A 14937-nucleotide genomic window follows, 5' to 3' on the forward strand; every position below is an offset into this window, starting at 1 on the left:
GATTTAGCATGCGAGCTAATTCTGCGGGACGAGGACGAGACATGTTTCTGGCTTGCGTGGCCTCGCGCTTAGGACTTCTTCTTCTTCGGAAAGTCTAAGCTGAATATTTGACAGGTGCTGCAGAGCGGGGGGGGGGCACCCGAGTTGCACGCAGAAATAAAAGACCGCCAGGTTTGGAGCTCTCCTTCCCTTTACTGTATTGTCACAGAAACAACAAGGCCTCTTTTTCCTCGCCTTCTCCCTTCCCAGGGGGCTTTGTGGCTTCGGAGGAGAAGCTGGATCTTTCCCGCGCTGCTGCTGCGGGAGTGAAGAGCACGTCTCTTTCTTTTTCGTTGCGCCTGGAAGGGGGCTCCACTTTCCCGGTGGATCTGAATGCGGAGAGGGGGAGGCGGCGGCGGCAGGAGGAGGAGGAGGAGGGCGCAGAGAGGAAGGGAGCGCGAGGGACTGGCTGCTGCCGCTTCTCCTCCTCCTCGCCTACCGCGCACAGAGCCGGGCAGACAAAGGGGGGCGCGAGAGGGAGAGCGAGGGAGCTCCGCAGCCTCAAGGTCACTCGCTCCCCTCCCTGGCACAGCAGAGGGAAAAGAGGCGCGCGCGGGAGCGAAGCTGCCCTCCTCCTCTTACGCCGCCGAGCCCCTCATTCCCAATGCTGCCCTCCTCTCCTCCTCCCCACACCTCGCGCCCCTCGCCTTGCCAGCCCTCTCGGCTTCCCGCCCCTTTCCCCACCCTGCCCGTTCCCGCTCGCTGCGTGCGCGCCCGGCGGGCTGCGTGAGGTTTGCCGGGAGCCCTTCAGGCGCGAAGCCACCACCGGCTCCTCAGCCCGCCGTCGCCGGCACTTGGGCGGCAGCGGCAGCCCGCCGTGGAGGGTCCCCTCGCGGCGCTGCTCGGCTCTTTCCTCGCCCCGCCCGACAACCCCCTTTCCTCAGCCGGGGTGCTCCGGGCTTTTGGGGGACACCATGCCGGGGGAGCCGACGGATCCCGGGTCCCCACCGCCGCCCGGCCACCGCCAGCCCCGGCGCGACTGCGCGGGGGGCGCTCGTCGGCGCTCGGTGGCGGGATAATGTGCCGTCTTCGCCGCCGCGCCTGCTGGTCGCCCACCCGAGAGGCCCCGAGTCGCCGCCATGTCCCCCCCAGCCTCGGCGGCCGCGGCCAGCAGCAGCGAGAGAGGCAGCAGCGCCTCGGTGCCTCTGGAGGAGGCGGAGGGGGCCCGAGAGGAGGTGAGGACAGAGCCGAACTACCTGCCCTCCCCGGGCGGCCCTTTGCAAAACACGTTGTAACCGTCTGCATGTGACCGGCTTTGCATGGCACGCTCATTGCATCGCGATGAGGCTCCCTCCGCTCCGGCACGGGGCTTGGCTTGCACCCCGGCTCTAAGCGGGCCAGGGCGCTTTGCATACACAGGTACGCAATCTTTCGCTCGCACCGTCGCCCTCCCTGTCCGCCGCCGCGCTCGGGGGTCCCTGGGAGCAGAGCAGGATGGCCCCCGTCGCCTTCCTTGCAAAACCGTAACGCCTGGGAGCGGGTGGGGTGGGGGGATGTGGGGCGGGCGGGCGGGTGTCTTGAGTCGTTCTTCTCGCCTTGGCTCATTTGACTGTTTAGGATGAACTCATTTGGAACACTGCCCTTTCGGTCCTGCGCTGGCAGTTGCTAACAGTTCAGAATATACACTTTGTATGTTCCCTCCAATCTTTGGGAATTTCTGGGCGCAGATTTATATATTGCCTCTTGACACACTTTGGCCGCTGAAAGGGTGCATTTGTGCCACCTTTTCATGCCAATGAGGGATTTGGAGGTTTTCATCCCCTAGTTGAGTCTTGAACCAATCAGAAGATGGTAACTGATGGTTAGATACAGTACTGTTAAATTAACCTGGGATGATTTGTGCCTGAGTCTGCACACGCCGAATTTATCTGCAAAAGGATAGCTGAAGTGTGTGAAGAAGGGACTAGACCTTCTGGAGTAGGCAACTCTTACTCGCTGTGAGGTGGTGATTGTGCTTCTTCTTGGTGAGAATTGCAGGACTGAGTTATCTAGGACTCTGGCAGCAAAGGGGTAGGAGGCATGGGCTGCACCTATGAGGTGGTTGCTCGAGTGTGGGATGTTGCATGTGGTATTTGGTCACTTCCTTGCACTGTTCACGTTGAAATGTTAGTGATTTCCCACCCCCAGTGAATGCCTATTGCAGTGATCCAATCCTCGCATATCTGTAAGCATGCTGTTGTGCTTCTAATATATAAATATGCAACAGGTTAATGGAAATGCATAACAGAAACTGGGAGCAGAGCCAGTTCAGGTGAAGGTGAAGCCAAGCAGATGCTGTAGAAATGGAGAGCTAGGAAGTAAGGGGTGTGGCTTTCCACATATGTGTTTCAGGCAAATATTACACTAACTTTCTCATCACATCATCTGTTACTGGTGTTTTTTTAAGTTGGAGATGGCAGGGATTGGACCTGGGACATTATGCATACAAAGCATAGGTTCTACTACTGAACAGATGTTTCTCTCCCTAACTGTTCCTACGAACTTCGTGTTAAGATAGGTAGCAGGTACACCACAGTGTCAGTCAGAGGCAGTGGGTGTTTTCTATCATCCCTTGTGCTATGGAGTCTATGCGTGGGAACAGCTGTCAATGGTGTATCTTGTCAGCATTCCTACTTTCACTGGAACGAGGAGGAAAACCACACGTCTCCTTTGACCTCCTTTTCTTACATCTTTGCATGCATCACGGATAGTTGGGGGCAGAGCTTGTATGTGTAGATGTAGCTAATTAGTGCTATGGTTTCTATCCCCACATTTTATGTATCTTTGGTGGAGGGGGAGAGAAAAAAACTGTAAGTATCAACAGCTCACCGACTTTGAGGATTTCTGAATCATTCCCATTATCACTTAGCAGTCTTAGTTATGATGCTCTAATTGCTTTGCCCTTCAAGACAGTTAAATGGATTCTTTCCTCCACTTTTTTTTTAAAATAGGAAAGGTATCTTTACTGGGGGATGGTAGTTCTCATCTGCTTTAAGGATCATTGGAACACCCCAGGATGATTAAGCTATAATAATGATGATGATGATGATGAAAAGGTTTGATATAAGAATCCCAGGATTTTTGCCTGGGAATGAAGTCCCCAAGAAAGGTGTGTGTGTATCTGAAGCAGTGCAGTGAATATCGCTTTCCTACTGTAGTAGGAAGTATGTATAAGGCCACAGCAGTTCTATGGACAGAGCTAGTAGCTGATGTTCCTAGTGAATTGACTCTACCTAATATTTATAGTGAAGGTTTGATGTATTTGAGTAAATGCCTGTTACTGGCTCCTGTTACTGGGCTAATGCCTGTTACTGGCTCCATTCATGCATCTCTATACAAACTTCCTGTGTTAATGTAGACCTGTCCTTTATCATTCCCCATCACTCTTTAAATGTGTATTATCAATTGGTGTTGGACTTCACACAAGCAGTTCTCTTTCAGTGCACACATATGCCTGTTTGCTATTTCATACATAGCACTGTCAGTCCCCTTCACATCTAGCTCTGCCATTTGGATCCAGAATTGACCAGCATCTTCCCTCCAGTGCTGTTCCACTAGAGATTTTCTAGTAAGGATTTCGACACATCTCCCAGTTCTGACCATGGTCAGGGGTGATGGGAGTCCAAACAACATCCGGAAGGTCCGATTTCCCCCCTCCAACTCTGGCATAGAAAGACATATAGGAGAGTTGGCAGTTTGTTAAAGAGAGCAGGAGACTTTTGCACAGCCAACTGTGGTAGAACTGGAGAAGTGAAGGTGACTGGCAAAGATGTAATGGCAGATAAGGGCAGAAAGATCAGGAGGGACAGAGTCATTGTGAGCTTTCTATGTAAGGCAAGGCAAATGTGCTGGATACCCAAGGGGGCAGGAAACAGTAAGGATTAGAACATGGGTAGGCAAATTAAGGCCCGGGGGCCAGATCCGGCCCAATCGCCTTCTAAATCTGGCCCCTGGCGGTCTGGGAATCAGCGTGTTTTTACATGAGTAGAATGTGTCCTTTTATTTAAAATGCATATCTGGGTTATTTGTGGGGCATAGGAATTCATTCTTTTCTTTTTCAAAATATAATCAGGCCCACCACAAGGTCTGAGGGACAGTGGACCGGTCCCCCTGCTGAAAAAGTTTGCTGACCCCTGAATTAGAAGGAACGTCACACAGACTGAACAGTGGGAGAGATGAATGATTTTAGCATTTTGGACACATATAAGAGGACGCAAGGTTTGAGTAGGGTAGAATTAGAGGAGTGAAGGTGGCTGGTAAAAATATAATGGAAAATGAGGGTGGTTAAGGTCAGAGATGATAACTTGGTAGTTGAACACTACTACTCAGCCTTGAGCCGTTCTACTCTTAACAATGTGGTCAGAGTTAGGCATTCCTTAGCCCATTGAAATCTATTTTGTTTTGCCTAGTTTGAGTTGTAAGTCTTTCGCCTCTCCTGAAAAGGAACTGCTTTCCCCCCAGCTAAATTATGACATCATTTTGTAATGTAGGCTAATGCTTACTCTGGGACTGAGGCAAGAACTTGACCTCCTTTGACCTGAGCAGTATATGACACTGCAGGTCTGCAAAAGACAAAGTCACTCAGTGTGACTGCCTTAGGAGAAAGAAAGAAAAAAAGACTTCTGGCTGAATTGTATTTACTATTCAGTTCTATTTTCAGATAAATGCAGTGGCTGGTGAAAGGGCTTTGGATTGAAAGCCAGCCTGTGGTTATTGAATAGGGACATTGTGTGCCAACTTTGCAGTTCTCTGTTAATGTGTTTTACAGTGCAGTCAAGTCACACACACGACTACTCGGAAGTAAGTCCCATTGAGTTCAGCGAGACTTATTCCCATGTATGTTTAATAGGATTGCAGTCTTTGGTGGACTTTCTCAACATAGTCCAGCATTTTATTTTATTTTGCTATGCTGGGATGGAGTTGAATTTAGGTCATGCAAAGGAGAGAGAGGAGGGCTTCTTGAAGGCACCACTGTTAGTTTTCTTAAGGAAAAAAGAAAGAGCATGAGCCTGCTCAAATGTAACGCAAAACAAAGAAAGATGGCTTAGGTGCTGGCTGGAGTTCCATGGTCCTTGAGACGTGAACTTGAGGAAGGTGCTTAAAATACTGGCCTGGAGTGGTTAGGAGTTGATTGGGGCTTCACTACTGAATACTGTTTGGGAGTTCTGCCTTTCCATTTGAGAAACATGGAGGTACAGAACAGTCCTTTGCTGGCATTAAATAAGCATGCAGCTATTCAAATCTGCTTTGCAGATCCCATTAACTTCAACACAAGATGCATGAGCAACTGGGCGCAGGATTGCTACCTAAATGTTATGAATAGTGAAGAAAACTCCCCCAAGTTGAGAAGTCCTTCCAGTGTTTGCTCTGCACAAGACAGTTCTGAGATCGAATGTTCCTCAGCTCTCTCATTTCCCTTGGGCTTTGCAGGGAAAGCTGCTTGACTCGGTACTTTAGTAACTAGGGCTGGAGTCCCTCATGGTCAAAGCCTACAGGGAGGCACTGAAAAATAACGTTAGGAAGTTAGAAAATAGGAAGATGAAGCCGAGAGGGAGCTGCTGTGATGTCTTAGGAGGCACCTTGCATTTTCAACATCACCTAGCAAGACACTGGTTTTCATGAACTTTTTAAACAGTCCTCAGTGAGATTAATGGGATATCTAAGCCATTGCATTGCCAGGCAAGATGTGATTCCAGTGCGTAGTTCACTTTTCCTTTTCACTGGCTAACAACGTGACACAGATACATAAGTGCTGATTCTGCAGTTCAGTGCTCCTTTACATAGGCTATTGAGGAGAAGCTTAGATTACTTCTCTCCCCCACACCCTGAAACTCATTCTGCTGTTCCTGATAACAACTAGGACCAGATACTGGGAATGAGCTGTGGGTTTTCAAAACAGAAACATAGGAACTGCCTTTTACAGAGTTAGACCATTGGTCCATCTATCCCTGTATTGTCTAATGCAGGGGTCAGCAACCTTTTCCAGCAGTGGGCCGGTCCACCGTCCCTCAGACCGTGTGGTGGGCTGGACTATATTTTTTTGGGGGGGGTGAACAAATCCCTGTGCCCCACAAATAACCTAGAGATGCATTTTAAATAAAAGGACACATTCTACTCATGTAAAAACACGCTGATTCCCAGACCATCAGGGGCCAGATTTAGAAGGCCCCTGGGCTGTATTGAGAAGGCAATTGGGCCACATCTAGCCCACAGGCCTTAGGTTGCCTACCCCTGGTCTAATGATTGGTAGCAACTCTCTGGAGTCTCAGACAGGAGCCTTCCCCAGCCTTATGTGTGGACATAACCTGGAGCTTTTTGCCTGCAAAGTTTGTGCTCTGAGCAACAGCCTTTCCCTTAAAAATCACATTAACATAAAATCCTTTTTGCACTGTTAATGCAAAAAGTGCTTTGCTTGTCCTCATAATAACCATATGAAGTAGACCACCATTATTCCAATTTTACAGATGGGGAACTGAGGTCAGTGCCAAAGGCCACAAGGAAATTTACGTCTAATTTAAATCCAGTTCCAATTGCCATGTCCAACACACCAGTCAATGAACCCCCTGCTTTGCATGCTGCCCCTTGGCTGTAATTTTATTTTCTTCTGTGCAAGGTGGGCCATGGATGGATCAAACAAACAGTATCTGAGTTAGAGACATACCTCATCCCCAGCAGAAGCACAGCAGGTCATGCTTTATTTTCCTCTTGCACTTAGAAGCACCACTTTGCAATGAAGTAGGCGTTACCTTTGGGGACCATTGATGTAATGCAATTTTCTTAGACAGAGCCCGGCTCTCACAACAGTTCCAGTGTTTACAAGCCTGCTGAAAGTGCAGAAATTTCCTAGAGGTGATTTAAGGAAAAGGTGAAGCTGTTGTGTGCCTAGTCTGACATTTCATTACTGAAGGGGAAGAACATGTCTTCCCCTTCACCAAATGAATTTGAAAATAGAAGGACTGTAGTTTAGTGGAAGGTCCCAAGGTTCAGTTCCTAACAACTCTGGGCTCAGAAAGATTCTTGGCTAAAACCAATTAGTGTGAACCAGTGGCTCCCAATTGGCTTTTGAAAAATGGGGGACCTACTAATTGGGAACCACTGGTGTAGACAGTTCTCATCTCAGAGGGACCAGTGATCTGACTTGGTATAAGGCAGCCCTCTGTGTAAGTCAGAACCCTAGAAAGCACCAGTTGATGCCTCTGAATCCAGTGTTCTGCTGGGAAGGACAAGCCCCTCTTAAGATGTGAATGCTCTGCAATACCTCCATCTAGGTGCAGGTTGTATATACTGTATATGTAAATAAGACATATATCATAAAGACACCATAGTCACTGATGTACCTCAAAATGGAACACAGACCCTGGTAAGCACTCCTGATACCCCAGGAAGTGCACTGCTCATGCAGATTTGAGGCGGCGTCTATCAATATTATACTAACTACCCACAGCTCTCCAGTGCTTCAGAGTCTTTCCCAGCCCTGCCTAGCAATACTAGGGATTGAAACTGGGGTCTTCTGCATGCAAATATATGCTGTACCACTGAGCTATGGTCCCTCCTACTTACCTGCTTCATGATTTGTTAATCTCTCTGCTGGAGGTTTTAACTTTACCATGCCTGTGCAGGCTGTGCTTATTATGTCAGGAGTGGGTTGTTGCATTGATCTGTTTCTGTGCTAAGAAATCAGGTGTAATTCTGAGCCAGGTAGACAAAGGTACCAGGGAATTTTTATTGTGGCTCAGACCGTTATTATTATTATTATTATTATTATTTATTACATTTATTTATATACAGTGGTACCTCAGGCTACAGACTCCGCTAACCCAAAAATAGTACCTCAGGTTAAGAACTTTGCTTCAGGATGAAAACAGAAATCGTGTGGCATGGCAGCAGCGGGAGGCCCCATTAGGTATAGTGGTAGCTCAGGTTTAGAACAGTTTAAGGTTAAGAAGGGACCTCCAGGACGAATTAAGTTTGTAACCAGAGGTACCACTGTACCACCTTTATCTTCCAAGGATCTCAAGGTGGGGGTGCATGGTTCTCCTTCCCAGTTTATCCTCACAACAAGCCTGTGAGGCAGGTTAAGCTAAGAGATGGTGACTGGCCCAAGGTCACCCAGTGAGCTTCATGGCTGAGTGGGGATTCAAACCCTGCTCTCTCTCAGGTTCTAGGCCAACATTCTAACCACTACGCCACACTGACTCTTGCAACAACAGCTTGCAACAAGGGTCTGAAAAGAATGTGAAGCTTCCAGCGAGAATGTACCAGCAGCTGTACTCTCCCAGTTGTGCTTCTCCTGGAATACAGATGGGAAACCCCAAACTGGAGAGCGTTCACTGCCCTCAGAAACACAGGAGCAGGGCAGTAGAATCAGGAAAGCCCAAGAAAGATAGTAGCACTTTTGCTTGGCATCCAGTTATGATTGAGAGGAGTAGCCAAACCTAGCTGTGTTTACTGTTTTAAATCGGTAGGCTAGATTTGGTACTGTAGGTGGCCTGAGCCAGCCAGGAATGCTCAGCACAGATCTGCTCAGCCACTCGAACGAAGTGCTCTTTCGCCTTTTCCATCTGCTTTGTTCTCTCAGTGCTCTTTCTGGTGTGAAGAAAGTCCCCATCCGACACAGAGCCAACCACTTGCTTTCTGGGAGCGGGATGTTGCCTGGAGACATAATTAACTCAACCCAAGAGGCTGATCTTACTTTCTGTTGACATGGAGGGTTAATGATGGTCCCGACACCTGGCAATCTGGCTTGCTAAGAAGCACTAGATACTTTCCATTCTTAACAAACAAAAAATAAAAAACACAACTGAACAAAACTAGAGATTTGGAGACACAGGGAAACAGAGTGTTTATATATTGTTATTCTTCTTAGGTCTCCTGTCTTTCTGTTGGATAGAAGCACGGCTTAAAAGAATATTCCCAACAGATAGCCAAACATCAGATCTCCAGAGAGAGGCTCTTTCCTTGAACTTGCAGAGCCTGGAAACTCATTTCTCTGTGTCTCACTTGAAAGCTGCTGTTGTCCTTCCATTGTTATCTAGATTACATCACTCTAATTTACTGGGGAAGAAGCCCTGCTTTTGCTCCATTCAAAAAGACTTAAAGAAGGTCCATCTGTCAAGAGCAAACTGCCTAATAAAAGGAACTAATATGAAACGTTTACACTCAATTCTTGCCCCACTAACCCTCTCAGGTCTAGCCCCCCCAGCCTTACAACAGTAGAACAGATGTTCTCAGCATTGATCACATTCCTCCAGCCACCTTACAGAGGCCCTTCTTGCTTTTAAAAAAAATAGTGAAAAAAATTATATAACCAAAGTACAAAATACATTGCAGTAAAATTGTGAAACCCTGCCCTCTGGTTTCACAATCATTTTTGGATTCACAGTACATATGGAAAAATTAAAAGAAAATGCTGGGCATTTCTGAGTCCAAGAGATGGAATGTACCATCATGTTGTGTGTTGTGATGTTCTCAGGTTTTTGTTATACTTCTGGGCAGATTTATAGTGCTTCAGGGAGGTCCAGCAGCTGCAGTTTCTCATAAGATGTCCCCATCCTTCAATCTCGCCTGTCAGACTTCCCCCACTTTTCTCTGTGGTGAAGCCCCATCTCTTGGACTTTCACTCTTTAGAGGTACAGTTGATGCCAACACTCCATTATTTTCAGTGCCAGCTTAAAACTCATGTATTTGTTTGCTGTGGCTTTCGCTGGTTTCCGTTTAGGTAACTCTAGCCAGCCTTGTGCATGAATTTCCCAACCTCATTCTGTGGGTGTAGCAATTGGTGTCTTAACTATTTTATTGGGATTGTTTGTGTATTTTCATGACATTATGCTTTTAGGGATGTACTCTGCCCTGAGACCATTTGATGAAGGTCAGTCTAAAAATGCTTTAAATGAACAAAAATGTCAAATACCATGGTGTGGACCTAATTTCAAAAGGCCCCCGCAAGCAAGTCGTCCAGACCTCTGAGAAGAGCTATTTGTCCCTCTCTTAGCAGCCAGCTAGGTGGGGAGGGAGAGATGGTGTGTGAGAAAGTATATGAGAGAAACAGGGTGGTCCCACCCACTTCTGTGCCACTTACCTACTGCCCCTTCCACATAGATTAGACCCAGAGGAATGCAGACATCCTTGGGGGGGGTGTTCATTTGAATGACTCAGTTTAAAATACTACAGTGAAAAATATATGGAGGCATGCTTTTTTATGTCTGTCTCTCCCCTCCCGCAGGAAATCAAGGGTATAAAAGCAGATTTATATATTGTGTTTTGTAATGTTTCATCCTTTAATTTAAATATGAACAGCTCCTTCTAGAGAAATCTGGCTAATAACCCTGAAGATGACAACTATGCCAATGAGAAGGCTGCTTCTTGCATCCTGTTAACGTGGAAGATTTATACATCAGGGCTGGCTAGTCTAGAGTCACTCTCAGAAAATGTGAGATATACAAAAATAGAACAAGCAGCTTTGAAGCAGGAGAGAAACTGCGGTTGTAATGCATTTCCATTTCAGTCACCTGCAATTCTATAAGCAGCGCACGGATGGTGCTGAAAACAATCAGTTTTATTTTATTTGTAACCACATCTTTACTGTTTCACACCATCGAGGATTGAAGATGTGGTAGAAATGCAAGTGCAGGAATTTGACCTGTAGCATCAGGAATTATTTATACCACTGGGACATTGTGAGTTTAAAGGGCATGATTTGCACCCATCTAAAGTACAAAGGTTGGGAGGGACAGTACTCATCAATATAAAGTACCATCCACCTCTTTTGATGCCCATGGTGGCCATTTTGTGCTGTTGCCCAAAGCACTTTTATCAAGATAGGAGTACCGGCACCTCATTTTTCTTCAAAAAAATGTACTGGAGATGTAATCCAAATGTTTTGGATTACAACTCCCATCTTCCCTGACCATTGGCCATGCTGGCTGGGGCTCATGGGAGCTGTAGTCCAAATTTTCTGCAGGGTAACGCATTAGCTGTCTCTGGAGAGAGTCTTCAGTTCATCTCTTCAGATATCCTCAATACTAGAAAATAACACGGGGTTGTACTGGGCAGAAAAAAGGGCATGGATATAAACATTCTCAGCCTTCTTTTGCTTTCCAGGAACAGTATAAACAGAGTCCCTGAAGCTTTTGATTACAGGTCTCTCATCTCCTAGTGCTTGTGTGCATAGGGCATGCACCTCCTGCATTTGTGCATAGAGAATATCCCTCTATATTTAGCAGGGCTTCCCAGTACCCTGAGTAGGGCAAAGGGGAGCTTCCCTTCCTGTCTCTGTGCAGGCAGCTGGGAACAGGAACATCAGGCACTGGAGAATGATGGAACATTGCAACCTATTATCTTCTCTTAGTGCCTTTATTGTGTGCATGATCAAATGGATGAATGCATAAAGAAATGCTTTCAAAATGAATCCTAGACTGGAGGTATGTGTGAGCCCAAAGAGCTTGGTTATTTCCAGGCTGGCTATGTTGATTTTGCCTCTGTTGTAGGTGATACAGAAATATGTGTGCTTAATACTCACCTGACTGCCTTCCTCTCATAGAAGGGCAAGGAGCCATAACTAGGTCTGTCAGGTGAACATAATGGATCCCATCATCAGTTACTGACTCTTGAGTAGATTTCACTCGACAAGGAGGTAGCTGGCTGGCCTGCAGTTGCAGCAAGGAGTGGCAGTGGATTGCAAGCAGCATTCCCATATTTTAAGAAAGACTTCAAATGATGGAAAAAGTATGAAGGGAGAGAGGGAGAAGAATGGGGCAATCTTTCCAATCCTGTGTTGTAGCATGAGTTACTGTAAATAATGGATAAAAAATTCCTTCCAGTAGCACCTTAGAGACCAACTAAGTTTGTTCTTGGTATGAGCTTTCGTGTGCATGCACACTTCTTCAGATATGCACACGAAAGCTCATACCAAGAACAAACTTAGTTGGTCTCTAAGGTGCTACTGGAAGGATTTTTATTTTATTTTTTATTTTGTTTTGACTATGGCAGACCAAGACAGCTACCTACCTGTAAGTGTAAATAATGGAACAGCCATCCAGCTGCTCCATTCAGATTCGAAGAGAATTGTAGCTTCCAGACCAGGTCGACATGCCCCAAGGCCACATTTCACGAGCACTTTTGAGGGGAATGTGCAGTGGCAGCTCAAGCAGTGGCGTCGCTAGCCTCTGCGCTGCTGGGGGCGGCGGCAGCGCAGAGGCACCCCCCTGGGGGAGGGGCACGATGTGCGCGCCGTGATGTCATCATGACGTCACGACGCACGTGTATACAGAAAGGGGGGATTTCCCCCTTTCCGAGGCTTTTTTTTCGGCGGGGGGGTGGTGACAAGCGAGGAGGGGGGTGACAAGCGTGACACACACCCCCGCTGGTCGACCCCCCCGCCGAAAAAAGCGGCGGAAAGGGGAAAAAGAAGCAGAGCGGCGCTTAAACGCGCCTGCTCTGCTTCCTTTCCAGGCTTTCCCGCCCCCCCCCCCCCGCGGTTTTTTCGGCGGGGGGGTGGTGACCAGCGAGGAGGGGTGACAAGCGTGACCCCCACCTCGCTGGTTGGGCCCCCCCCCGCCGAAAAAAGCGGCGGAAAGGGGAAAAAGAAGCAGAGCGGCGCTTAAACGCGCCTGCTCTGCTTCCTTTGCAGGCTTTCCCCGCCCCCCCCCCCGCGGTTTTTTTCGGCGGGGGGTGGTGACCAGCGAGGAGTGGGTGACAAGCGTGACCCCCACCTCGCTGGTCGGCCCCCCCCCCGCCGAAAAAAAGCGGCGGAAGCACCCCATCCGTGTGCTGCTGCTCCCGGGGTGACGGAGGGAGCGGCGGCGCGTGGGAGTGGCGGGAGGGGCCGCCGCTTGTCACCCCCACCCGCCGCTGCTCACCCTGTCACTGGGGGCGTACCGCCCCCACCGCCCCTCCCCAGCGACGCCCCTGAGCTCAAGGATGGCAAGAAGTGGGTACAGGTTTCTTATTACAACAACTGGAGGACATACTATATGGGTCCTAGGAAATGATGACACATGAGGCAGGCCTCCTTCTCTCGCCTGCCAGATGAGAGGAGTTTATCCCGAGTAGCCTTTAAGTGAGATTTCATGCCTCTGGGGATGCCCATCTGTGACATCTTCTCTAGCTGGTTGGTTGCCAATGCTAATCAAGGCGCCGGTGCAGCTCTGTGGCAATTCTTCTTTCCCTTCACTGTATAGTAATTTCTCTTTCTGTTCTCTCTTTACCCTGCCCTGGAGAAGCAACGGCCTGTGAAGCAGTCGCTCAGCAAGTCGCTCTGTAGGGAGTCACACTGGAAGTGCCTGGTGCTCTCTCTCCTCATGTACGGCTGCATGGGAGCCATGACCTGGTGCCATGTGACGAAGGTGACCCGGCTGACCTTTGACAGCGCCTACAAAGGAAAGTCCATGATGTACCATGACAGCCCCTGCTCCAATGGCTACGTCTACATCCCCTTAGCCTTCCTGGTGATGCTCTACGTGGTCTACCTGGTGGAATGCTGGCACTGCTACACCCGCAATGAGCTCCAGTACAAGGTGGACGTGGAGAGTGTTCACGAGCGTGTCCAGAGGATGCAGCAGGCCACACCCTGCATCTGGTGGAAAGCCATCAGCTACCACTACGTCAGGAGGACTCGCCAAGTCACCCGCTACCGCAACGGGGACGCATATACCACCACCCAAGTGTACCACGAAAGGGTCAACACCCACGTGGCAGAAGCAGAGTTTGACTACTCCAATTGCGGGGTGAAGGACATCTCAAAGGACCTGATTGATCTGGAGAACTTCCCAGCCACCCGGCTCCGCTTCACCAAGTGCTTCAGCTTTGCCAACGTGGAATCTGAGAACTCCTATCTGACCCAGAGGGCCCGCTTCTTCACAGAGAACGAGGGACTGGATGACTATATGGAGGCAAGGGAAGGCATGCATCTTAAGAATGTGGACTTCAAAGAGTACATGGTGGCCTTCTCAGACCCAGACAACCTACCTTGGTACGTCTCCCACTATGTCTTCTGGGTTGCTGCTCTCTTGACTTTGTCTTGGCCCTTGCGGGTCTTAAATGAGTTCCGCACTTCCTACGTCCACTACCATGTAGAGAAACTCTTTGGGTTTGATTATGTGGCAGTAACACCGGCTGAAGAGCGCCCTTTCTGCCGGAGGATGCCCCGGGTCAACACGGTGGACAGCACTGAGCTGGAGTGGCATATCCGGTCCAACCAGCAGCTGGTGCCCAGCTACTCTGAGGCTGTCCTCATGGACTTGGTGGGACTGTCTAGCTGCACTACCTACTCCTCCTGCCGCTATGGGAGCTACAGACAGAACTGTGAGCAGTGCCACAGGACTATAAGCAGTTCTTCCATCTTCTCCCGCAGCGCCCTCAGCATCTGCAACGGCAGCCCCAGAATCCCCTTCAGCAGCAGCCGCTTCTCACTGAGCCGCCTCTATGGCTCACGGCGCAGCTGCCTTTGGCAGAGCCGGAGCGGGAGCCTGAACGAGCAGAGCTGCCCAACTGAACAGACCCGCCTGTCCAGCCAAGTCACTGTGGAGGAGGAAGACCCTCCTCCTTACCAGGATGCCCTCTACTTCCCCATCCTCATCGTGCACCGAAACGAGGGCTGCCTCAACCATGACCACCGCCATCTCCATCGGAATGGATCCTGCGTGGAGACCTCGCTGTGAGGGTGTGAAAAGTAGCTACAGGAGAAGTGCCATGTGGGGAGGGTTTTTTTGGGGGGGGGAAGCAGATAAAAAGAGAGGTCCCAACACATCCCATGTGAATGAATCAGAGAGAATGGCTCCCACTTATCATGCCACAAAGGACTCAACAGCTCCTGAGCTCCGTTCTGGCTCTGGAGACCCTGTAATGGCTTTGATGCAAGGTGGGCAGCTAACACCACCATCAAAACTACTGCACAGAACTAAACACTGACAGCCACATGCA

General features: G+C 49.0%; 1 protein-coding gene across 1 annotated transcript; it reads left to right on the forward strand.

The window, feature by feature from the left end:
* Positions 1–347: 347 nt before the first annotated feature.
* Positions 348–14705, forward strand: TMEM151B (transmembrane protein 151B). The gene is made up of 2 exons (XM_033144562.1): positions 348–1214; positions 13239–14705. Exons 1-2 carry the CDS (start codon positions 1119–1121, stop codon positions 14673–14675), a joined length of 1533 nt encoding a protein of 510 aa, XP_033000453.1. The 5' UTR covers positions 348–1118; the 3' UTR covers positions 14676–14705.
* Positions 14706–14937: the final 232 nt, after the last annotated feature.

The sequence above is a fragment of the Lacerta agilis genome, chromosome 3, assembly GCF_009819535.1.
Source record: "Lacerta agilis isolate rLacAgi1 chromosome 3, rLacAgi1.pri, whole genome shotgun sequence".
Lineage (NCBI taxonomy): Eukaryota > Metazoa > Chordata > Lepidosauria > Squamata > Lacertidae > Lacerta > Lacerta agilis.